Source organism: Phyllopteryx taeniolatus, chromosome 11 (assembly GCF_024500385.1).
Source record: "Phyllopteryx taeniolatus isolate TA_2022b chromosome 11, UOR_Ptae_1.2, whole genome shotgun sequence".
Classification (NCBI taxonomy): domain Eukaryota; kingdom Metazoa; phylum Chordata; class Actinopteri; order Syngnathiformes; family Syngnathidae; genus Phyllopteryx; species Phyllopteryx taeniolatus.
In genome coordinates, this window is record NC_084512.1 from 21,374,545 (window position 1) to 21,398,412 (window position 23,868).

Genomic DNA, 23,868 nt, shown 5'->3' on the forward strand with positions numbered 1-23,868 from the left:
TAATTATACTGTATAAAACCAGTTTATTTCTTTACAGTTTCTGTTGTTATTTTTTATTATGTTTATACAATACACTGCTTTTTTTTCCTTTATTATAAACACGTTGCAAAAAATTTTTGGTGTTTTGGGCTGCAACGGATTAATGGCATCGAGTTATTTTCAAAAGGGAAAATGTATTTAAATCACGAGTAAACTGAATTATGAGCTTGATCACAGAACAAATTAAACTAAGTAGTACCAAGTACCACTGTATCTGTACTTTACTTGAGTATTTATTTTTCTGATTACTTTTTACTTTTGCTTCTGACATTTAAAAAGGTACGTAAAAGATATCTGTACTTTCTACTCTTTGCTTTGTCAAAATAGGTTTGTTACTTTTGGATTACTTCGTGGATTACGACACAAAAAGTTAATTTGAGATTTTGAATAATTGATTAAGACCATATGGCACAGGTTTCAAACTCAAGGCCTGGGGGGCAGATCTGACCCGCCACATCACTTTATGTGGCCCTCATGTTGTCTACCACGTGTTGCTTGTCAAGTTTTTTTGGGGGGGGGGGGTTTTGGGGCAAAAAACCTGTACAGTAATTGCTATTGTCCTTCACTTTGAACAGATCTTACAAACATTTTTTTTCCACCAAATCCCTTAATATAAATTGAATAGTTGTACAGCATGCCACACTATTGCATGACTACTGATTTCAAAGTCAATTTGTCAACAGTATGTAATAAGGGGCAACTGTTTATAGCCCATATGGCCGCCTGTACAGAATATGTTTAAATGACACAGTCATAACAGCCCTCAGAGGGGAAACCATAACTAAGATGTGGCCACAGGAAAAATTTGTTTGACTCTTCTCTCAGAGACGGCGGTGATATGGAAGAATGTGAGGCAGGGATCACTGACAATTATGATGCAACAGATTCGGATAAGCAACATATTACCCATCCGTGGCCTTATTTACGAGAATTATTTGATTTTGGTTCCGAGAATGATTCATAGTGAATACTTTGTCTTGTGCCAGCCTAAAAACCAACATCTTCCGGTGTTCAAAAATTATCCATCTAATCTGAAAAAAGCCAATATACAGATAAGGTCTATTTTTTTCAGTTACTGTCATTAGCAAGATTCTTTCCATTGTGCAATTATCAAAACTGGTTTATATATTATTGACAGTAAAAAAATAATTCTTTTTTTTTACTCTATTACATTTCAGCCTGTATTGTTTAAGTTAAAGGAGTTGAATTAGTACTTCTACCATTACCATTCTTTTTTTTTTTTTTATAAACAAGTACAGTATCTTTAGTTCTACTTGAGTGTTTGCCCCGTCTGATTCATACGAGTCAAACATGGCGTTCCTATTGAGGAAAACAGAGAGAAGTGTGTTAACAGATCAAAAAAAGGAGCAAGCGTAGCGTTCGAAGCGCCGGCCTGTCAGTCAAGGTAGAAAATGCTTACGCCGACACCCTTGAGCTCACACGCTGACTTCCTCTGAGGGGCGTTATTGTCAGATGGCTTAAAGGTGGGAAGAGTAGGGGGTGGGGTGAACCCTCATTTGTAGACATCTTAAAGCAGCATTGGCAAATCAACTTGCCCGCATGCAAGTGGACCCCACCATACACACACACACACACACACACACACACACACACACGATGAGCCAGTATTACAAGCAGTCGCAGATGAGAGGTTGTATCAAGCCTGAATATTGGCCTGTGGAGGAAAGTTGTGTGCTTTCAGCATGTTTTCTGGAAGATGAATAGAGCTATTTTGCAGACAGTGAAGAAAAGAAAACAATACACTGTGCACTTGGGTACTTGATGTAAGCTTGATCATCTTCACCAGATATCTGGATAACTTTTTTTTTTTTTGTAAGAATATAGCACAAGTGTAGTGGTCGTTTCTGGTATGTGCAATATGTGCAGCTACACAGGACAGCATTTCTGGGAAGGTCGCAACGTGCCCCCCAAAATAAAAAATGCGACGATGTGATGATTTAGTTTTCAAATCATTGCCGTTCGTATGGGGAATTTGCACCCCCAGAAGACGTGTTGGGTGTGTATGAAGGGGTCACACACTGATAGTCAGGCTGAATTTAAACATTTCCCCCACCCCTTCCAATCAAAGTCAGCCCGATTATTGGACGACTCTAATGATTATCCTGTGGTGTAGTGTGTTGAGTGATTTTCCCTCTCAGATCTGCTTGGAAAACAGTTGCTGCTTACAATTATAAATGTTAAACCTGCTCAATATTTACAATAGAAAATCTTTAATATGTGGTTAACATATACTGTAGTTAAGGTGGGGGTACATACTGTATGTACCTATTTTTTTAAGGGTGAGACAACACACATGATGATGATGATGATGATGATGCATGTGTTTTCTTGCTGCTCTTACCGTTTGTGATGTACTCTACTCTCCACCACACCCGCACACAAACATTACTCTAAACACACAACATAGGATAATCACACAGGATAATCTTTCGGAGACATTCGATAATCGGGCTTTTGCTGACTTTGATAGGAAATGGTGAAAATTTCTAATTCAACCAAATGATCTGTATGTCTGTAATACCTAATGATAGAGCTCTAGCATCGATTCTAGTGTATGTGTACACCAGAGGTGGGGAACCTGCATCAGCCTCACAGAGAGGAACTGCTATAAAAAGTCATTAAAATCCTCATAATATATATAATAATGAGCATGTTTTTTTCATATATTTTAGTATGTCCCTCTGAGGACGTCATAAAAATTCAAATGGCCCCTCTTAAGTAAAAGGATACACCCTACCCAAAGAAGTGGCCATGAAGTGTTGAGCTACACAGTATTTTGAGATTCTCTTTCATATGCCCTGACCAATTGTACTTTAAAAAGAACGTCCAAATCATATTGAATTGCTTTTTGTATAGGGTTGGCACACTAAAGATGTACAGTATAAAATGTATCAGGTCATTTTTATGGTTTTCCAAAAAGTCAATTATCAGAATTATATTACAACAGTATCAGTTATCGGATATTGTTTGTGATATAGTATCAGACTCAACTGTATTATGCATTTTTTTATTCAAGACTTTTCATTTGACCAGTTTTCCTTATGTGTAATACTGAAAATTATTTGTAAACACTACAGATGTTTTACTTTTAATCTCTTTACATGTGGCTGTTGCCCATTTTGAACCTGAACTAAAATAAATGCAGATTATAAAAAGGGTGTTACAGCACCATCTAGTGGCTTTGATTGTTGTTTTGAATTAGACACAATATGGATGTTTACAAAATATAAAAACAAAAAAAAAAGACACTTCTCTAACATTTAAAATTAAACACGATTAAAAATGGACTATTACAAATGTCATGTGTTTGCTTATATTAAGATGATAGTGCTCTTTTTAGGGAAAAACATTCAGATTGACATCTGCATCAGAGGGAAGAGTGTGAGGACAAAATGGCTGCAACTTCCATGATTCGGGTAAAGAAACGGGTGCATTCCAGTTAAAAACCCCAAGTGAAGGCTTCATCCATTTGTGCAATTCTCAGGAGCCTGTAAAACAAAAATAAACAATGTTACCTCACCACGGTGACACTTCAGTTTAAATTCCTCTGCTAAATTGCCATACTGCAAAGATTTTGACAGAACACATCGGAGCTCAACTGATGAAGTCTGTGTACCTTGAGGGTCTCGGAGGCTTTTCTCAGCTCCTTGATGACAGAAGACAGAGCTTCTGGGTTTATGCCCTGCTCACATAATCTCACACAGATGGACAAAGACTCCATGTCCAAGCCAGTGTTTAGCAGCCTGGAGATCTCCAGTAACACTGGGAGAAGGATACCAGGAAAACAGACGTTCTAAACCCAACAAAGCATTCAAATGAATTACAATAAAGTCACTAAAATGCCACTCTTACCGTCCATAGTCTCCCGGACTGCATTCAGGTTAGCGTTGGATGCACTTGCCATGGCCTTGAATGGATACTAACTTGCTACAGGCCCCACACGAGAATATTAACAATTTACCCAATTGAGTGTAAATGACTTGAACATTTTCAGGTCATTTTATGAAAGCTATAAAACAGAATTGTCTCGTGAAAATAGACGACGAAGCAATATTCTACACTCGCGTTGTTTAGCCTGCTGGAGTTAGCTTGGAGAAACAGGAAGCGGACATGACGATCGAAAGCACTGATTGGCTGCAACGGACATCCTGGAATGTTTCTATTGGCCGGTGGGTGCCGAGGGCGAAATTGAAATAAAAGTCCAAAAGCGCTTCACTAGTAAGGACGCTTCCTTTACCTTTCTTTATTCTCGGGTGGCTTTTGGTCGTCTGTGGCTTCAAAGTATTGGATTATTCTATCATGTGACAATCACGTAAATTGTACATATATATCATATCGTTTTGAAGCTAAAAAAAAACCAAGGGAATTCTCTCTTCTCGAACGAAAACCAGGAAACTAAGGTAAGGTAAAACAAGATGTCGTCTTGTAGGACACTATTTCTCAACTTTTATTGAGCCAAAGCACATATTTTACATGAGAAAAATCTAACGGTTTACCACGAAGCAAAAAATGTCACAGAAAGTATTTAATATTGACATAATAATAATGTGGCTGGTAGTGGAAGAGCATTTATTTGTTCGACCTTTCACTGCTATACGTCGCTGGCTTAGCGGAATAAATATATATATATATTTTTCTGTACTGCATGATGTAAGAATGAATAAAAATAATATTTTCAATTAATTGTATTTGGAACATTTCCCGTGGGGAATCTGATGATCTCTCACAGCACACTAATATGCTGTGCCTTACTGTTTGGGATCACTGTTCAATGACCTTTTTGCTGATCAAAATATTTTGTTGTGGTTGTTTTTATTGTGACTATAAAAGATGGGGGACAACCCAGAGCCACACATCACTCCAGAAACACCAGGGAAACCTTCAGTAAGGAATCCATTCGAGAGTCCCAACGACTACCACCACCTCCGTGAGCCCCTGGTGCCTAGTCCATCCGTTTTCAAGTTATCACAAGATGTAAGTCATGTAAGTCCTACCCTCATTTCATATCACATGACAAATGCTGTATCATATTGTGTCTGTAAGTGTCGATCCACTTTTGCACAGGCTCCCCCCGGCTTCAACTGGTCAATCGACGACATGGCCAGTCTTCTCCCAGTGCACATAGATCAAGAGGAGATCCAGCGACAGTCGTTTTACCTCAGCCAGACAAGGTAGTAAAATTAAATGCTGCAATTAAAGTGCGTGAAATTCTTCCAGGTAGGGTAACAAGTTGGCTTAAAAGTATCTTTTGCTTCTTGAAATCTCAAGGACAGACTTTGACATTGAAGAAAAGCGTCAGAATGCAATCGAGCAGGTATGTTGTGATGAGAGATGAGACAATTTATACATTTTTACACCCCTTTTGTCAATATATGCTATGCATCAACGCTACTGTATAATGTGTGCTACTGTATTAAGGTGATGCAAATCCTATTAAAGCTATGGGTAGTCAAAATGTCCATCCATCTATTTTATTTACCCCTTACCCTGTTAAGAGATGTGAGGGAGCTGGAGCCTATACCAGCTGACTTCAGGGAAAAGGCAGACTACACCCTGGATTGGTCACCAGTCGATCACGGGGCACACAGACAGACAAACATTCACAGTCATACTTATATTCACACCATCACTGAGGTGGACTGAACCTGACGTCAGGCAAGTGAACATCTACATAGTTAGTGATATAGTCAAAACAATCCAGGGTATGCGGCTGGAACACAGGACAGTTGTGTGACCATGTAGCCTTGTGATCATCAAGCATGGAACAACACCAATATTAAAACATCAGAAAAGGACAATAAATGCAATGAATTTAATAGTATATGTAGGGGTACTTCGGCTCCCTCCCACATGACAAAAACATACATATTAGGTTCGTTGAAGACTACATTGTCCATAGTGGGAATGGTTGCTTAGCTATAGAGCATGTGTCCTGTTGGCCAAAATCAGCTGGGCTCCAGCTCAGTCGCGACCCTAATGACAACGAAGTATAGAAAACGGATGGATGGAAATATAGTGAATAATATGTACATGCATGACATGGCTATAATGTGTATTGTTCGTGTCCCCATCCAGTTTTTTACCAAGGGAGCAATTGTGCCCTCGCCATGGTCTATGTCAGACACCCAGAAAGCCCCACACATATATAAGACAGGTTTGCTTCCTCGCCATCTTGTTTTCTAGACATATCTGGATTTAAAAGATTTGTTTTCATCTTAGCGTATTGTTGTGTATCTTCAGGGTCTCTATCGCCGATGATAGAGGAGCAGGAAAAAAAAACAGGTCCGTAGTTTTTCATTGTTAGGAACTTTTCCCTTCACCGGTAATTAACTAGTTTGTGTTGCAGTTGCCTGTCAGACGAGCCTCTCGTTACCGTTGGGCTTTGATTTGGAGAGACTTCTCGGTAAGCCGATAATAGCCACAGTCCGAATGGTTCTCTCCCGTTGTCATCTCACGGTGATCGTCTCCTAGGGGAGTATTACCGCAGTGAGGAAGCGACGAGCGATGCCTCTCAGGAGAGCCTCAGCTCTTCCTCTTTGAGGCGCAAACTCTTCCTGGATGGCCAAGGCAGCTGCAGTGGCTCAGACAGCTCCAGTCCCCCGAGCCCAGAGAGAGGGCATTCCCGGGAAGAGAGGCCGCTGTTGACCCAGAATTTTGTGGGACAATCTGCCATCTTTTCATCTCCATTGTCATGCAGTGTGTCTGCTTCAACTCCCTCTACGGTGAGTCCAAAACACAAATACAGTGGTACCTCGACTTACGTTTTTTCGACTCACAAGCCCTCGCTTTGTCTTTTTTTTTTTGCTTTACGATCGAGCTTCAGACACGCCGCCGCTGAAGTGAGGTGGGGGAAAAAAATTAAGGAATTATTTTACTGTAATGCCCTCGCATGTGGGCATAGCCCCCGCAGTCCCCAAAGCACTTTCAGCTTTTTATTGAACGGGACAAACAGATAAACACACAAATACGAAATGAGACAAATCACAAGGAACTCATGTTCAGACGCTTACACACAAACTAACATCCAACTACAACTTCTGCTGTCACTCACTAGACCCCGCCCCTTAAAGGCACACATCCAACATATGAAAACTACAATATGTAATTATACTTCATAACCTCTGTTTCTTTACATTGCTATTTTTTTATGTAATAAAAATATGATTTGATAATACGAGATACCGTAATTTCTCATGTATAATGCATACCCCCAAAGTTGACCTAAAAATTCTGAAAAACCCTTCAACCTATGTATAATGCATTTTTACAATGCATGATTTGGCTTCTACCCATATCAAAACATTAATTATTATCTTATTTTTAGTTTTTTTTCCAAGAATTATGCTCAAGTTAAGCACTTTATTTGAACACATAATACTTTATTTTTATTTACTTATTTTGAAATTCACAGCTCTACTTTTATTTAGTAAATGAGAAAACACAGTTGTGCTCATATGTTTGATTACCCAGGCAGAATTTGTAAAATGGGTACAATTCTTTAAAGAAAACATGGATTAGGTGAAACACATTTAATTTTATTTTAATGAGATTCAAATTAAACAGTCGAGCATTTCAGAAAAGCATTATCATTAAACAAAATATAACCATAAAGAAATTAATGATGGTTGTTGTTGCAGTCATCAGTTGTATTAAAAAAACAATATTTCACAAATTCTGCCTGGGTATGTAAACTTATCAGCACAATTTTATATATACATATATATGTATATATATAGAGATGCAGTCATATGTACCCCTGCCATATTGGATTGAAAGTGTAGGCTACACCTTTTTCATCACCTCTAGGTGGCATACTAGAATGAAAGTGTACAACTTTGCCATAACCTCTAGGGGGCGGTGGCATATTGGAATGCAAGTGTACAGCTTTTTCATAACCTCTAGATGGCGGCATACATTATAAAATGTGAAAGTCTTTTTCATTTTCTCCTATACCTATGTATAATGGGCACTATTGACTTTTGACAAAAAAAAATTTGGGGGGGCGGGGGGTGAGCATTATACATGTGAAATTACGGTAATTGAGTTACGAGCTTGGTAATGGAACAAATTAAACTCCTAAATCAGGGGACCACTGTAAACTTAAACATTCAAACGACCTCATTTTCTGCACTGCTCTACAGGGTCAATTCTCATCCAGTCCGATCCAGACTGGCTGCTTCCGGGACAGCAGCAATGCCAGCCCGCTCTTCCCTGATAGGTCATCACCTGCTAGCACAGCCTCTCCCACCATTTCACCCATCGTTGTATGTACGCTGCGCACACCCACAGGCTCAGGTATGGTACTCCAATCCAATTATGTTTATTCATAAATCACCTTTAAAAACAATAGAATTAACCAAAGCGATGTACATCAGCAGATATAAAATATAACATACTGTATACTGTAGCACCAATTACATAAAACAAATGCAGGACATAAAAAGACAACACAATCATAAAATCAAAGCACACACTGCCAACTCTCTTAAAGGGTCTGAGAATGTCAGGGAGAGCAAATGGGTTTTTAAACTGTTTTTTAATATAAGGAGTGTGGGAGCTAGTCTAACCTGGAGGGGCAACTCATTCCAGTTTTGGGGCTGCGGCAGCAAAAAGCTCAGTCTCTCCCGCGTTTCAACCTTGGGACGACAAGGAACGATACTGGACTGACTTTATTCAAGAACTGTCCATCCATTTTCTATAGTGATTTTCCTCCTCTGGGTTAATGCTTCAGACTCCCCTTGAAAAGGACAAAAGTGAAATAATGAAAATATTACAATTTATATTTATTTTTAGATGAATTGGATAAATAGTATACAATTAATGTTGAATAAAATTGTTTCGTTTACCTGTGGTTGTCACATATACTGACGCAACGTCCGTTTTAGGGTGCATAAACACTTTAGCTATTGACTCTCGTTAAATGTTTGACATGTGCAGTCGGTCCTTGTGCAGTACAAAAGATGGTGGCTTCTAGTCTATAACGCTAAACGGAGTTACTGTTAAACCCTCCCACCTCCCAGACATGGAGCCGAGTCAGCCCATGCCATTTGCGGTAATATTCTCAAGCAGCAATCTCAGCCAGCCAGTTTGCAGAGGTGCAGATGTTGAAACTATTTATTGATTTCAAAGTTATTTTGAAGGTAAATTCAGATCTTAGTTCACAGACACATTTTATTCAATTGTTGCCTGCACTGTGAAAGAAGACATCACTTTTCAGCTGACATCACTTTTCAGCTGACTGTAGGTTAACCAGTGGCCGAGTGGTTAGAACTTAACTTCTAAAATGGGTTCATTAAAACAAATTTTTTAAATTTTGTAATTCATCTAATTAAACAATTGTTTTGTTGACTTACTGCAAAACATTTTTTATTGTGTTAAATAGTGGATTTATTATAATTAATTTAATTATAAATAATAAAAAATGAAAATGGGTTATTCAATGAAACTATTTTGCATCCACATTTTGACATTTACTTTTACATCATCTCCAAATGACCTGGCTCTCTTTAAAAATCAAATTTGGCCCTTGAGCACAAAAGTTCTCCCACCCTGCTCTAAAGCTCATGTGTGACACTTTTATTTCTGATCCTCCTCAGCCGAGTGGAAGCGACCTTGCAGTTTGACTCCCCACAGCGTGCCCCTGGACGTGGATCTCCCCTCCTTTACCATGAGTCCAGACGTGGAAGGTTGCTCTCCCATCCGTACCTGTTCTCTACACCAGCACCATCCCCGAGCCAATCCCAGGCCTCGATTCCGTTGCTGCACCACCCCGCCGCTCATCTCCTCGGTCCTCAACCCCAGGCTACCAGACCCCCAGGAGGCAGAGGTCTCGCCTTCCGTCCTCTCGGTGGAGCCGGACAGATCCTCCTTTCTGGCTCAGGACAATTCTGCTCCTAACGCTGAAAGCTCGGGGTTCATGGAGCCTGTCAAGATGGAGAAGGATCAGGAATCGAGGATGGATGGCAAACTGGAAGAGGAGGATGAGGAGGGAGACAACGGAGGCCTTCCTGGACGGCTGACCAGCTCTCGTATGGGCAATGTGTCGGCCATGGAAACCTCTCAAATATTTGTCTCTCTTTTGGCGGAACGCAGCAGTATATTTGATTCCAGTATGCAGGTTTGTATTTTTTATTTACTTTTTTAATTCTCTTTTTGTGGGGGGGGGGGGGGATTTGCCAAATGTTTTGGGCAGTACAGTGGAGCACAGTCCTGAGTACTTATGCAAGTATGGAATTGGTTTCGATAAATTTTCAGGCCTGGAAAAGTATGGGAAATGGAAACCTATTTGGTAAAATATGTATGTTTCCAAGACTGTTGCCACTCTATTTTCTGCCATGCATTGAACATTACAAATTTTTGGGTTTGGTCTTAATGTAATGTAATCTAGGCGCTATATTACCTACCTAGTTTTCTGGAATTATTTGGTGACATACTGGCACTCATATTCTGAATAATGAAAATAAACAATTAATTGGATGATTGATTGATTTACATAGTACACATCTAGTTACTCAAATTCATTTAAAAAAAATTAACATAGAAGTAACAGATTTTTTTAACTGGGAAGTTTGGTAGTTGGGGTCTGGAAAAAGTATGGTATTTTTTTTGTGGTGGTGGGGGGGGATACTGAAGACCAAATACATTTCAGATCTTCTAGTAGGCTTTTCCTGACATTTATTTATTTATTTGCTTTCCTGCAGCTGCATGAACATTTGAAATTTATTTGGGGTTAATCAGAGCTGCTCTACATTGCGGCAGGTGTGTCCCGAGTTTGAATGCGAAGAAATTCAGAACACAGCCATATCCCCATTTCGAAGCCGTTGTGCACACTGGTGCAACCACATTTTTTTCCAGTTGTTTATTTTTAATTCCTCTTTTAAAAAGATTGATTTAAATGTATGTACCCTGCCTCTCGTCAACTGGGATAGGCTCCAGTTCACCCGGGACTTTGTCTATAAAAAAAATTCTGTAATGTTGTATGTAACTCACACGTTCAAACCCTTCTTTAATCAATGTTGGGATAACAACCAGACACTTGGGTATGTGGCGTTGTGCAGGTGGACAGCGGGTACCAAACAACCTCAACGGGGGCAGGCAGTCTGATCGACGGCCTCGGCTCTGACTATCACGGCAAAGAGTCTTTCAGCGCCAACATTGCGGAAGATACCTTCCACCTCAACAAACCCTCAAAAGTGAAGGTACCACGAACACCCTTGATTGTTACAGTACAGAAACTCTGATGGTAAATCTATAAAGTGACTCATGGTTTGATGTACAGTGGTACCTTGATTTTACTTTACTTTAGCTGTTACTTTATCTTACTAAAGTTTTAGCAGTTTTGAAATACATGAGTTTTTAAGACCATGGTATACCTTTAAATCTGTAACCGGGGCATGACGAACTTCAACTGAAAGTGACAAATAGTTTGAAGCAGGCACACTTTGGCACTTATTTGGAGCACAGGTGCTACGGAATAATGTTTAAAGCCTGTGGGTGGGGTGGAACTAAACTAACCATTTTGTTATACAGTACAGTATAGAGTATCTCGAATCTAGATGCATCAGCTCTTCACTTATTGCGGGTGGGTCTGGAACTTTGAAACTCTTAAAACTCCTGTTGACTTTGTCCTTTTCCAGGTGCGGTATCCTCATCAATGAACTGTTTCACACATCGAAAGGGACATCCACTTCTTGCAGCTTTTTTTTTTTTAACAATACAGTCGTTTTTGGAGGCATTAAATGAAGTTGTACAATCGGTTATCACACAGTGGTGCTGGCACATTAGAGGAAACGTAGTGGGTGGGTGAGGCTGCAATTTTGTTAGGTGCTGACACAATCATGTTAGTGATGATCAGATTTGTACTCCATGTGATTAAGTTAAACTTTATTACAACAATTTTTATACAGTATTTAAATATTTTTTTTACTCAAAGGTGGCTTTTTTTTTTTTTAGTATGCCAATATGACGACAATTAATGAATACCGAAATTACCTGAATGACTGACTCTCTTGGTCTTTAGTGTATTATTTGTGTGATCCTGAGTGTTTTTGCTTATGATTGAAGTCACAAAACCCATGGCTGAACAATACTTGTCACTTTATTGAATGCCAACATGACAGTCCTCCATATGGTGGTGCTTCGCTTCTTTTTACATGACAGTGCGACAATGGCAGAGTAAAAATGAGATTTTATTAGTTTCATTCTTCATTGGAAAGAAGCAACTCATGTCCACATACTGCAGTACGTGATACAGCAAAAATTATAACTCGTGAAATCCATGATGCTGTTTGCCTGAACCCCCCCCCCCCAAAAAAAGTTACCCTGTTGATAATGTAATAATAGTGTAACTATTTCAGTTACTTAAAGTAAGATAATTACATTTGACTACTTAATTTCAAATGAATACACTAACATGACCCTTGGATGATTCCTCTAAAAAATGTTTTGAGAAAGTTGAGACTATGGCATAATGGCACATGACTAGAGAGAGCCAATCAGTGGTGTCGGCTGTAGGAGGAAGTGACATGGGGGAAATTTTTTTTGCGGCTATTGTTCAAATGTAACTAAAATTGTAACCTTGAAAATTTCAAAAAGCAACTAATTTAATTACACATTTTCTCGCAGTAATAAAATGGATTACAATTACATTTTGTAATTATGTAATCTAGTTATAATTAGTTACTCCCCAACACTGCGTTCAATAGTGACATTGGAGGTGATGAAGCAGACTGCCCATCACTTTATTTTGACCTCTTAAAACATAAAATATTGAATTTTAGATATCATGTAAGGATGTGTAAAAATTTTTTATCTAAGCATAAAAAACCCCTTTGAATTAAGAGGAAAAAACAAGGTTGTATGGCAGTCTCATTAAATTGTCCAAAGAAGAATCTCGATGAAAAGGGGCAGCTCAACGGTCCAGTTTGGGCTTCTTATTTTGCGTTTCAACGTCCGTGGCTGAAACACTCACACCTGGGATCTGATGGGAAAATTGAGGGAATCTCACTTGGGGAAGATAACATTGTATTATTAGCTGCTAACCCAGTAGTGGGCAAAGTATTAACAGCCTACTCGGAAAAGTATTCACAGCGCTTCACTTTTTCCATTGTGTCATGTTATAGCCTTATTCCAAAATAGGTTACATTCATACAGTTTAAAAAAAAAAAACATTACATCAATCAAATTTGTTATCGATGAAAACATTTTTTTCCTCAAAATTCTACACGCAACAACCTATAATGACATGAGAAAAATATTTTTGAGTGTAATGTATTGTAAAAGGTAATGTAAAACAAATACATAAGTATACCATGTTTTTTCCCCCCCAACGTCATATGTCTTTTTGCTGAAAAAAAAATGAATTCCATCCACTATAACCAAATTTGAATAACGTGAAGCGCTGTGAATACTTTCTGGATGCACTGTACATTACTCTAATATATATTTATATATGTAGATGTTTTTTTCTTCTTAAAATTTAATTGTATTAATTCAATCTTAATTTATTTATTTCATCCAATAGATAACTTTTATTGGATAATGGGTTAAATATAAATGTACATTTATACAAACAGCAAAATAGTTTTTCAGATTTTGCTATTTATAGGTAGAATGGTAGACCAATTTGTTCCATGACCAGTCTAGTAACTCAAAACAAACCTTATCTATGAATGACCTGAGTTTAAAATTTGCCTAACCCTGCGCTAACAAGTGGAGTCAATCCTTACCACGGGCTCAGTCAAGGCCATGCGTATCTTCTGGTGCTGAATATTGGAGTCATCCAGGCTGACAGTGACCTTCACCCGGTCAAATATATGGAAGGTGTGCTGCTCCACAGTCAGAGATGGACGCTGAATACAGAACGCGACAGTGATTAGACAGCAGAACCTCATAACACGCATTGCGCCTTTATTACCTCCTCATCAAATACGAGGTTGGGGCCGCTTTTGTCCTTGCCGTCGAAGAAGACCGTTCCCTCCAGGCCGAACTTCGGGATGAGTACGATGATGGCGTTCTTCCTCACAAACAGGACAAATGCTTCCTCGCTCACGATGCCTCGGCTCTTGAAGAACAACTGGAAAGAGGGAGGGGTGGGGTGAAACTGACTGCTACAAGCACTAATGCGGAGACATTTGTTTTTGTATTATCTGCATTTACACTAAAACAGAGTAAATGCAGATCATACCAGGTCCCAGTGTGGTATGCAAGAGAACCACTGCCCAAATACAATTCAGTCGTATTTAACTTTTAAGTACATTTGCATTTAATATTTAATGTATGCAATTTGGGAGAGTTTAAGAGTCTTATTTTCACCTGCGCAACTATTGGGTAATTTACGATATTATTATTTAGACCTGAGCAACTTTTGTGGGATTTCGGCTAGTCTTATTTTAACTGGCACAATTAATGAGGGCGTTAAGGTAGTCACATTCAACCTCTGCAACTATTGAAGGATTTAGGCCTGGTTTATTTTAACCTGTGCAGTTTATGATGGATTTATGGTATTTTAGTTTATTTTCTCATTTTAACAGATGCAACTTTTGGTGGATTTACAGGAGTCTTATTGCAACTGGTACAGCGCAACTTTTGTGGATACAAGGTAGTCTAAATTTCTAAATTTTTTATTTTGGTCGATTGAAGATAGTCTTATTTTTACCTGCCTGACATTTTAGCAGCTTTTATAGTCACTGCACTGGTATTGTACTGAAAATGTATGTGCAAAAGTAAATACATAGACCAATCGTGTGCATTGTAACTCAATACCATGTGACGCTAGTCGGCCTACTTATTCTGACTGCTTGCCGAGTGGATATGTGTGAGCCAGAAAGAAATGTGTGAGAAGAGAATATTTTGGACTGAATTATATAATGCATTCTATAAATGATGGTGTTTTTGACCTGCCCTAAATTAACAATTTTCCTGAACTGGAAACCATTGTGTCTGTCCACTAACCTGTGTGTGGAAGGCCACGGACGCCCTCTGAGCATACTGCGACATTTTGTGTCTGTAGTTGAGGTTGTTGCACAGCGCCGACTGTTTGTGTTTGTCCGTCAAATCCGGGTAGGTGCTGTCTGCTCCGATGGCCACAGCCAGAAGGCGGTGCACTATTATGTCAGCGTACCTGCGCACCAGGATAGTAGTTGACATTTAGTTGGGAAGAGGTCAAAATAGACCTTTAAGGGTACTTCAGGGTGGGAAAAAAACTATTGAGGTATATCTAGGGGTGCAACCATAAATACAGGCTTTTGTCATCATCATTTTCATTTCACCCAAATGTACCTTGGTGCCTATTGTTTGCGGTTTAGAGTGAGGAATACCTCCTAATGGGCGACGTGAAGTGCGTGTAAATGGGAGAGGCGAGACCGTAGTGGTGGAAGTCGCTGTCCATGCCCGAGCAGAAATAGACGGCCTGCATCATGCAGCGAGTGGCCAGGATGCGCAGCAGCGTGTTGAAGTACGCAAAGCCGTCCACTTTTGCCGCTTCCAGGGTGTCGGCCAGCGCCTTAGCTGAATCCGTGTGGATCAGCACATCCTAAATCACACAACCAAACAAAGAAAGTGTTGCATTTCAGTTTGAACATGAACATGGGGAATTTTTATGCATGCACAGTGGACCCCCTGAACTTGAACATGATCTGTTCCAGGAGGCTGTTCCTCCAATTTTTTTCAGATTTTGGATTCATTTTACTTATTTAGAAATATAAAACTCAAATGAATCCATAAAGTTTTAAGTTGACCATCATATTACTTAGTAAGCACATTGAACTGATACATCGCGGGTGAGAGACAAGCTTTGTACAGTCAGTGGATATAAAAAGACTACACACCCCTGTTTAATTCCCAGGTTTTTGGGAGTTCTTTTTTTTTAGATAAAACATTTTCCACCATTAATGTGACCTATAACCTTTACAACTCAACAAAAAGTATTTGATAGTGCAAAGTAAAAATAACAATGTGGTTACACAAGTGTACAAATCCTCTTTTAACTTTGTTTAGAATTAACCAATCACAGTCAAACTCATGTTAAACGGGAGTTAGCACAAAACTGCCACCAACGTGCCACTGAATAACCCAAAGTAAAGTCCAGATGTTCTCATACGCTTTTCCGGATATTTTTGTAGTCACACAAAAAGCTCCAGGTGAGGAGGGGGGGGAGAAAAATAAAAGAAAAAGGAAAAAATCTAAATAAATCAAAATTTTCTTTTGGTGCTTCACCTACCTTGGACTTTGCTGCCTTCAGGAGGATGTCGTAGTTTGAAGGCGGCGGTGCCGGATGTTTCCTCAGCAGGGCGCACTCTGCAAACTCGTCGTAAATCTTCTGGGCGACTGATATGTTGGCCAGCAACATGAACTCTTCAACCATAGAGTTGGTCTCCCTGATGACCAAAAGATTACAGTGGTGCCTTGAGATTCAATCTGTGACCACGCTTGCAACTTAAAACACTTGTATCTCAAAGAATTTCCCCCCTTGAAATAAATGGAAATTCCATTTTTTTAATAACATTTTATTTTTAAAGATCGTTCCGGGCGATGTCGATATTATTTTTAGTATGTGCTGGCAGCTGCCTAAAAATGGACAGCGCAAATGGTTTAAAAATCATTTAAATGACTTATTTAAATAGAATGTAAAGAAATTAAACATCCATCCATTTTCTGAGCCGCTTCTCCTCACTAGGGTCGCGGGCGTGCTGGAGCCTATCCCAGCTATCATCGGGCAGGAGGCGGGGTACACCCTGAAGTGGTTGCCAGCCAATCGCAGGGCACATACAAACAAACAACCATTCGCACTCACAGTCACACCTACGGGCAATTTAGAGTCTCCAATTAATGCATGTTAAAACAGTTTTTGCCAATTTGGTTTGCTGCAATTCAAAGGACATTATGCTGCTCCTGCTGGTGTGTGCACCTTGGCCACCTGGGGGCAGTATAATACAGATATACATGGAGACAGTCACTCCAGTAAACCACAGTAATATTAGCCATTTTTAACAGAGGATAAAGAATATATGCCCGTGAGTATGGTTATATTATCTGCCTACATGTATTCAAATATCTGTGCTTAAAAGATTATAACACTGCAACATGGATGCTATTCGTGTAGCCTGTCAATGGTCTTTCCCATTAAGTGTTAGCATTAAGCTAGCGGACTTTAAGACAAAGTTATGTGGTTGTTTTAAATACACGTTTATTTCTCTTTGTTTTGCGTTTAGTTAGTTTAGTAATTAGTTTTTGGAAGTCCTCACATGAGCTCTTTGGTCTGAAGCTCAATGGGGTCATGGGTTTCGCTGTCCATGTGGAAGCGGACCTCCAAGGAGGACAGCGTCAGCGCCCTGAAGGAGAACATGAATATGATGAGGAATGTACAGTAAACGATGATAACACAAGTAATCCCGCTTTCTAAGCAGACCTCACCCTTTCTTGATCCTGCGCTTCTTGAGGATTTGGGCGAGCTTGTTGAGGCTGCGTAGGCTTTTGGTGATGTCGTCCTTCATACTGGTGTCGTCGATCCTCATCTGGGCCTCTGCGTAGGTCAGAGATGCCTGCATTGAACCAGGAGACAAATTGACAATCAGATACTGTAAAATTCCGCCTTAAAGACTGTATTTTTTTTAACCCCTGCGGCTTATTTACGGACCTTCCTGATCTCAGGAGTGTCATGTATTCTTTTCTTAGCTTCTCTTTAACTTGCCAAATCATGTTTACTGTTTATGACCTTTTTTTAATGAGCAGTGTGTTAACTGTTCACCTTTATAAATAAAGTCTGCATGCAATGAAGCATTTGGCTCTGCTTCAGCGCACACTCATCATGCCCAAAAACAAGGGCGGACTTACTATTAGGCAAGCACAAGCAATTGCCTGTGGCGCTGAGATTTTCAGGGCCCACTCAAAAGTCTCATAAAGACTGATTAAGTTTTCTTCCATTTAGAGCAATTATTATTGTTATTATTATTATTTAGTCTTTGTTCTCGCACTTAAAAATAAATCAAAATGCTTCATCTATCATAACCGTTCTGAGTGCCCCACTCGCTTCTCACTCACTGGACTATTCCATTTTTGTACTGCGCAGATGCAGACATGATTCAGATGAACAAACTTGTTGGCGTGCTGTGAGGAAAATGAAGCAGAGTTCTTCCAGTGGAATGGGGAAGAGGAGAAGGCGAAAGGAAAACTGTTTTTATCAAAACTATTTGCACCTCTGTGTTACCTAGTGTTGGTTCCACTTGTATTTCCTTCCTGTAGTAAGACTGGCAGTTTTGGTTTTCTCTCATTTGTATGTGTACTATGTACACTTAGGTGTGAAAAAAGTTTAGATTTTCATTTGATTTTGTACGTGTGGCTTTCATACCACTGCACTCAATAGATTTAGAATTTTTCGGTCCACCCATGTACCCATATCAGTGCAGATATGTACGACGGCGTGCTCATGTGCATGTCTGGGTAGTGCCATACCTTGGAGTTGATGACACTTTTGGTAAAACGGGTTTTTAGAACTTCAGCGTCTTGAGTCATCTCCCAGATAGATGAGAAAGCCAGCCTTGCATAAAACAAAACCAGGTTAGAGTCATTCGTCAATCCATTTTCTGTACCGCTTCTCCTCACTAGGGTCGCGGGCGTGCTGGAGCCTACCCCAGCTATCTTTGGGCAAGAGGCGGCGTACACCCTGAACTGGTCGCCAGCCAATCGCAGTGCACATATAAACAAATAACCTTTCGCACTCACATTCACACCTAAGGGCGATTTAGAAACTTCAATCAACCTGCATGTTTTTGGGATGAGGGAGGATACCGGAGTACCCGGAGAAAACCCATATAGGCACAGGGAGAACATGAAAACTCCACACAGGCGACCCCAGTCCTCAGAACTGACTGTGAGGCAAATGTGCTACCCAGTCATCCACCGTGCCGCCAGGTTAGAGACAGTGATATGGATAAACGCCCTTCACCTCTCCACGTTGGAGCGTAGCGAACACAGATTGGAGCTCAGCAGCTCAGGAACCATGTCGATCCTCTGTGGGACACACACAACACATGCAAGTAAATCGCCCAGCTAAAACATGATGACTTACTTATAAATGTACTGTATTTGAACCGGTTGTCAGTAAGTGTGCAGTTAGCACATGGATTCCCCTCACCTTCCCACAAAGGTAAACCGTCGTGCCTCGGTTGGCGGCCTCTTTGTCCAGAGCGTTCCCGGGTCTGATGAAGTGACTGACGTCCGCAATGTGGACTCCCACCTGCAACAGACACACTTTATACAGCGTACATACGCATTACATTCTGCATACAGGAAGCGCGCGTATGAGACATCTACCTCGAAGTTCCCGTTGCACAGCTTTCTGCAGTGGAGTGCGTCGTCAATGTCTGTGCATCCGGGAGGATCCACACTGCACACTGTCAGATGCCTCAGGTCCTCCCTGCCCACCATGTCCTGCATGTACACAGACACACATGGACAAAAGTACTGAGACACACCTCTCAAATCAGTGGTTGGACAAGGCCAGTGTTTCCCATCCTTTACTGAGCTAAGGGACAAATTTTACATTTTAAAAACCTCACAGCACACCACCAAACAACAATTTCTGAAAAGGTATATACAATGGTACCTTGGATTATGAATGCACTAAATTCAAAGTCCAATTTTTCCTATTGATGTCAATTACCTCTGGTTTGATGCTCCATGGCATTTTGGGAAGAAAACTGAGCACCACCTGAGAGAAGGCCTGATGGGGAACGTCGTGCTCCAACAGCAGGACTTCCTCTTCTGTATCCTTCTCCCCTGCCGCGCCCAAACTACGAACAAAGTGACCCTAATGAGAAGAAAATGCCAATTAATCGCAATTACAATATTTAAGATGCAACATGTCAATGACTTAAAAGTGGTAAATGGAGTTGGCTCCAACTCACATTTGGATATCTGGAGTCTTTGGGCCAGCCGTCAATGGCCACCATGATCCTCTGGCCTGCTAAGGTGGACGCTTGGCGAGTTTCGATGCGGATGCGTGGAATGCAGCGGTCCGCGGGCGTGAAAAGGTGCCGCGTCGACTAAAGGAAAAGCAAAGACGATGCCATGAGCGTTGATGCCTGGCGTCAAGGCGACAACGACTGAACGGTCTAACATAAGGCTGCGCGGTGAATCGAATTTAATCAATTTATTTGAGTTCATTTGTCGTGGTGGTTTTTCATGTTAAATTGTTGAAAAGTTAAACTGAAATTTGCAAATTGACCCATTTGTGAGTAGTAACTCACGAATAGGCTGGAGAACGTTGTATATAACATCCGAAATCAGATTTTTGTGGGGGAAGAAGAAAAAAAAAAAAGATTTTATCTTCAGGCCATATTGCCCAGCCTTAGTCTGACATTACCTCTTTGATTTGGGAGATATTGAGCATGCCGCAGAAGGGCCTCCAGCTCCTCTTGATGATGCCCACTATTTTGCCGGTGGGCTTCCTGTCTACAACCCCTGCGGAACTTCTCAGCTGCTCACAGACAGACGATCATCACGTACAGAAGCAGACTCAAAACTGGACTATTGCACGCGCAATGCCAACTTACAGCGTCCTCCTCCTCTTCTTCGGTGGTGTCGTCCTTGGCCGAGCCCACATCCTGCAGCATGACGGAAGAGGGCGCCACCCACTGACTGCGTGGCAACAGCTGCACTGCAACCACATCTTGGTGCACGGCTCGGTTGAGGTTCTGTAGGCCCTGGATGAGGACCTGGGTAAATGTGGAAAGGCGAGTTTTAACACAAAATACACTTAAAGGAGACATAATATAGAAAATTTACTGTGTGCCTTGACTTATAGTATGTACAGTTATTACACTTTATTTTATTTACATTCTATTTTATTATGATTTTAAATAAAACTGCATGGTGCTCAGTGCTGTTCATTAAAAACATAAAACATGAGCGGTGCTTCTTGGAGGCTGGAAAAGCTTAATGGCATTTCAATTCATTTCAATGGGGAAAATTGATTTCCTAATGTACTACTGTAATATGTCTCCTCTGAGTGCTAAAATGGCATACCTCTGTGTCGTCTTCCTCGTCTTTTTGGATAAAGACTTTGGCCTCTAGGTAGTTGTCCCTGCTAGCCTTGAAGGTTCCCTGGAGGAAGGAGCCGCTTTTGATGCCGGCCTGGATCTTGGACAGCGGGAGGTGCTCGGGGAATAACACCCTACTGCAGGTGATATCGTTCTGAGGAGAATCAGAGGCCAAATATTAGATATAAGGATTTTGCATGTCGAGATCGCAACAATTTAGGAAACTCAACCGATCCCTGTGTATTACACCAGAACTTACATCTGAATCATTATTTAAGTAAGTACACTTTTTTTTTATTTTATTATATTTTAGTGCAGTGTTAATGTTCAAACTGTACATAACGATACAGTGGCATACAATAACAAATATACTTTTGAGGAATAAAACCTTGTTTTTGATAAACATGTGGGCCTATATACTACTGTATTTCAATGTTAGTCATGGTGGTATGTGGAGGGCCAAGTATTTATTTAGGTGGTACTTGGTGTAAAAAGTGTGAGAACCACTGTTCTATAATAATTAATGACTTAATACCTCACCACCTTCATATGGAACCAGCATTTTTCCTCGTATTCAACCTACATTCCTCTTTAGAATATCAAGTAGAATGTGTAATGTAATCAGAGATGAGGTGCGTGAATGTGTGCGTTATATGTCACTGAGATACAGGAAAGAGGGGGAAAGAAAAAACCTAAATGTCTATATTTCATCACAACAAAAGCCCTTATAAAAATTGAAACTTTTTGTAAAATACTGCCACAACAGCAGGCATTTTAGCGCACAACAATCACAAAAAAAGCCAGTGAAATCCAGGCGGGACTGATGTGCTTACCTTTTCATCATTTGACAACGCCAGGCGATCCACAAGCTCGGGGTTTGCTATCAGGCCCTTGATGTACTCCTCAACTAGTGTGTGAACAAAGACGCTTTATCAGGCGATTATTAGTCTAGCAATTCTAATAGATTCAATCAAAAAGCTCACATTTGTACACCAGCAGACCGCTCTCTTGTGCCTTCTGTTTGTTAGCGTGGTCATTAGTTAGGAGCACCACCTTAGGGCCATCGGGATTTGCGAGGTGCTCGTTGTACCACTTGGCCGCCGCACGGATCGCTCGGTCGTTCCGGTCGTTGGCGCTCTCCCCCGGTTCGCGTTCGACGAATGTCTCTCTGTGGGAATGAAAGTAAAATAACAACCCCATCTAAAGGCGAAGCCAAAAGAGAGACATGCAGATGCACTTTGCTACCTGCGGTGCTCATTGGTGAAGCTGTAGAAGTGTCTTTCTCCCTCGTGGATGAGGTCCTTGAGACGCTTGTAGACCGGCGCACTGCGGTGGCGAACTTCCTGGAGAACGGTCTGGAGGATCACCACGTTACGAATCACAGGGTCCTCCAAAACATCAATCTGTGGGACACCAAAACAATGTGCATGAGTTGGATGAAACACACACAATATTGCTGACATGCCAAAACATAAATACCCCCCCCCCCCCCCCCCCCAAAAAAAAAAAAATCACTCTTTGAACGGCCATTACTCATATACAGTACAGTGAACCCTCCCTATATCCCTGTTCATCGTTCACGCTCTCATTATATCATAGACTTTTAACTCATTGTGCAGTTTTTCAGTATACAGGCAAGTTTGAATTTAGAGTTGCAACATACTGGGCAGCACTGAGGTCTACTGGAAAACATGCAGTGGAATTAAACCACATAGGCAGAGAAGGTCCACAACGGAGCTCAAGTAATAGCTGTTCTTCCCATAGAGCACAGACAATATACGGCTGTGACTATTGTTGTATGCTTTGTTTGAATGTGTTGCGGCTCTATGTGTGTTAAAGTAGCAGTTGTTTGAAGGTTTATAACTACTGTAACTTCTATGCTAACTTTTGTTAGCCCATCTATGGCGTTTTGCATCATATGTTAGCATTAAGCTAGCAGACTTTCAAAAGAGGAACGGTTTGGTATATAGGCAGTGTTCATGTTCCAACTGTGCATAATGTTAACTCTCGTTTTTAGGATGTTTGCATAGCTTTCTTGTTTGGTTTAGAAGCTCAGCGAGCGTGGCACAGCGTCAAAATGTGTTTCCTTACCTGGTGTAACACCACATTAGTGTCCGGGATGAGGTAATGCGAAAATGAGCACAAGTTGCTCTCGATGCACGCTTCTCTCTGCAACACGGTGGACTCCTGTTGGCATTCGTCGCACGCCTCGCTTCCGCACCAAATGTCGTCTCGCAGGTAATGCTCGCGCACTATTTTCATCACCCGGCCGGACCGCGTCTTCTTAACGAAGGTTTTAGACTTCAACATGACGACGGCGCAGATATTTCAAAGGCAAAACTCGAGCGTTTTTCGGTTCACATTTGATTGCAAATAAAAATTGAAGTTCCCATGTGAGAGGGATGTGTAAACCGTTCTGCGGACCGACTAAAACAAGGCCGGATGCTCTTCGGTGTTCTTTCCTAATGTAATTAAACTGTATTCACCGTGACTTAGTTAAAATTAATGACATGCAGTCATAAACTACAACATGCAAGGCAATTTAGCATGAATAACACACAAAGGTTTTGTACGTCTTATGTGAACGATTTGCTTGTACGTTGGAGTTATTTTTGGTCGGCCATCGCTATCTTGTTGATTAGCAACAAAACGAGGAAGATAAAACCAGGCTAGCAGGCAGTGTCAAGGCAAATTATTCACACCGCCCCTATTGTTTGGAGGTAGTAACTGCATGTTTGTGTCCGTGGTAATGAAATCTTTTTTTAGCTTT

General features: G+C 40.6%; 3 protein-coding genes across 4 annotated transcripts; 1 reads left to right on the forward strand and 2 right to left on the reverse strand.

Moving 5' to 3' along the window:
• Window positions 1-3,051: 3,051 nt before the first annotated feature.
• Window positions 3,052-4,184, reverse strand: mzt1 (mitotic spindle organizing protein 1). The gene is made up of 3 exons (XM_061789024.1): window positions 3,913-4,184; window positions 3,677-3,822; window positions 3,052-3,548 (listed from the first exon to the last, which is right to left on the reverse strand). The coding sequence occupies exons 1-3, from the start codon at window positions 3,962-3,964 to the stop codon at window positions 3,522-3,524; spliced, it is 225 nt and encodes a 74-aa protein (XP_061645008.1). The 5' UTR covers window positions 3,965-4,184; the 3' UTR covers window positions 3,052-3,521.
• A 36-nt stretch (window positions 4,185-4,220) lies between these two features.
• Window positions 4,221-12,157, forward strand: bora (bora aurora kinase A activator). Of its 2 annotated transcripts, none has more exons than XM_061789021.1 (12): window positions 4,221-4,460; window positions 4,891-5,043; window positions 5,125-5,231; window positions 5,329-5,374; window positions 6,136-6,214; window positions 6,301-6,342; window positions 6,407-6,463; window positions 6,532-6,782; window positions 8,202-8,355; window positions 9,657-10,177; window positions 11,118-11,258; window positions 11,697-12,157. In XM_061789021.1, exons 2-12 carry the CDS (start codon window positions 4,891-4,893, stop codon window positions 11,715-11,717), a joined length of 1,572 nt encoding a protein of 523 aa, XP_061645005.1. In that variant the 5' UTR covers window positions 4,221-4,460; the 3' UTR covers window positions 11,718-12,157. The 2 variants fall into 2 exon arrangements, with proteins under 2 accessions (XP_061645005.1, XP_061645006.1); XM_061789022.1 differs by having other exon boundaries at window positions 4,891-5,034.
• Window positions 12,140-23,724, reverse strand: dis3 (DIS3 exosome endoribonuclease and 3'-5' exoribonuclease). Its single transcript, XM_061789019.1, has 21 exons — window positions 23,190-23,724; window positions 22,344-22,501; window positions 22,082-22,266; window positions 21,932-22,005; window positions 21,085-21,252; window positions 20,613-20,774; window positions 20,423-20,536; window positions 19,965-20,102; window positions 19,721-19,867; window positions 19,372-19,488; window positions 19,193-19,294; window positions 19,004-19,068; window positions 18,511-18,595; window positions 17,473-17,600; window positions 17,304-17,390; window positions 16,280-16,436; window positions 15,378-15,592; window positions 15,013-15,181; window positions 13,976-14,134; window positions 13,788-13,910; window positions 12,140-13,039 (listed from the first exon to the last, which is right to left on the reverse strand). The coding sequence occupies exons 1-21, from the start codon at window positions 23,406-23,408 to the stop codon at window positions 12,971-12,973; spliced, it is 2,841 nt and encodes a 946-aa protein (XP_061645003.1). The 5' UTR covers window positions 23,409-23,724; the 3' UTR covers window positions 12,140-12,970.
• Between the last annotated feature and the right edge of the window lie 144 nt (window positions 23,725-23,868).

Bases quoted from the DNA above. Each gene is read 5' to 3' on its own strand.
- mzt1 (XM_061789024.1), bottom strand. From the start codon at position 3,964: ATGGCAAGTGCATCCAACGCTAACCTGAATGCAGTCCGGGAGACTATG. The intron at 3,823-3,912 runs GTAAGAGTGGCA...TCCTTCTCCCAG, and splicing joins AGTCCGGGAGACTATGGACG to TGTTACTGGAGATCTCCAGG. The intron at 3,549-3,676 runs GTACACAGACTT...TTTGTTTTACAG, and splicing joins AAGCCTCCGAGACCCTCAAG to GCTCCTGAGAATTGCACAAA.
- bora (XM_061789021.1), top strand. From the start codon at position 4,891: ATGGGGGACAACCCAGAGCCACACATCACTCCAGAAACACCAGGGAAA. The intron at 5,375-6,135 runs GTATGTTGTGAT...GTCCCCATCCAG, and splicing joins GTCAGAATGCAATCGAGCAG to TTTTTTACCAAGGGAGCAAT. The intron at 6,215-6,300 runs GTTTGCTTCCTC...GTGTATCTTCAG, and splicing joins CCCACACATATATAAGACAG to GGTCTCTATCGCCGATGATA.
- dis3 (XM_061789019.1), bottom strand. From the start codon at position 23,408: ATGTTGAAGTCTAAAACCTTCGTTAAGAAGACGCGGTCCGGCCGGGTG. The intron at 22,006-22,081 runs GTGAGCTTTTTG...TTCACACACTAG, and splicing joins CGGTCTGCTGGTGTACAAAT to TTGAGGAGTACATCAAGGGC. The intron at 21,253-21,931 runs GTAAGCACATCA...GATTCTCCTCAG, and splicing joins CGTTGTCAAATGATGAAAAG to AACGATATCACCTGCAGTAG.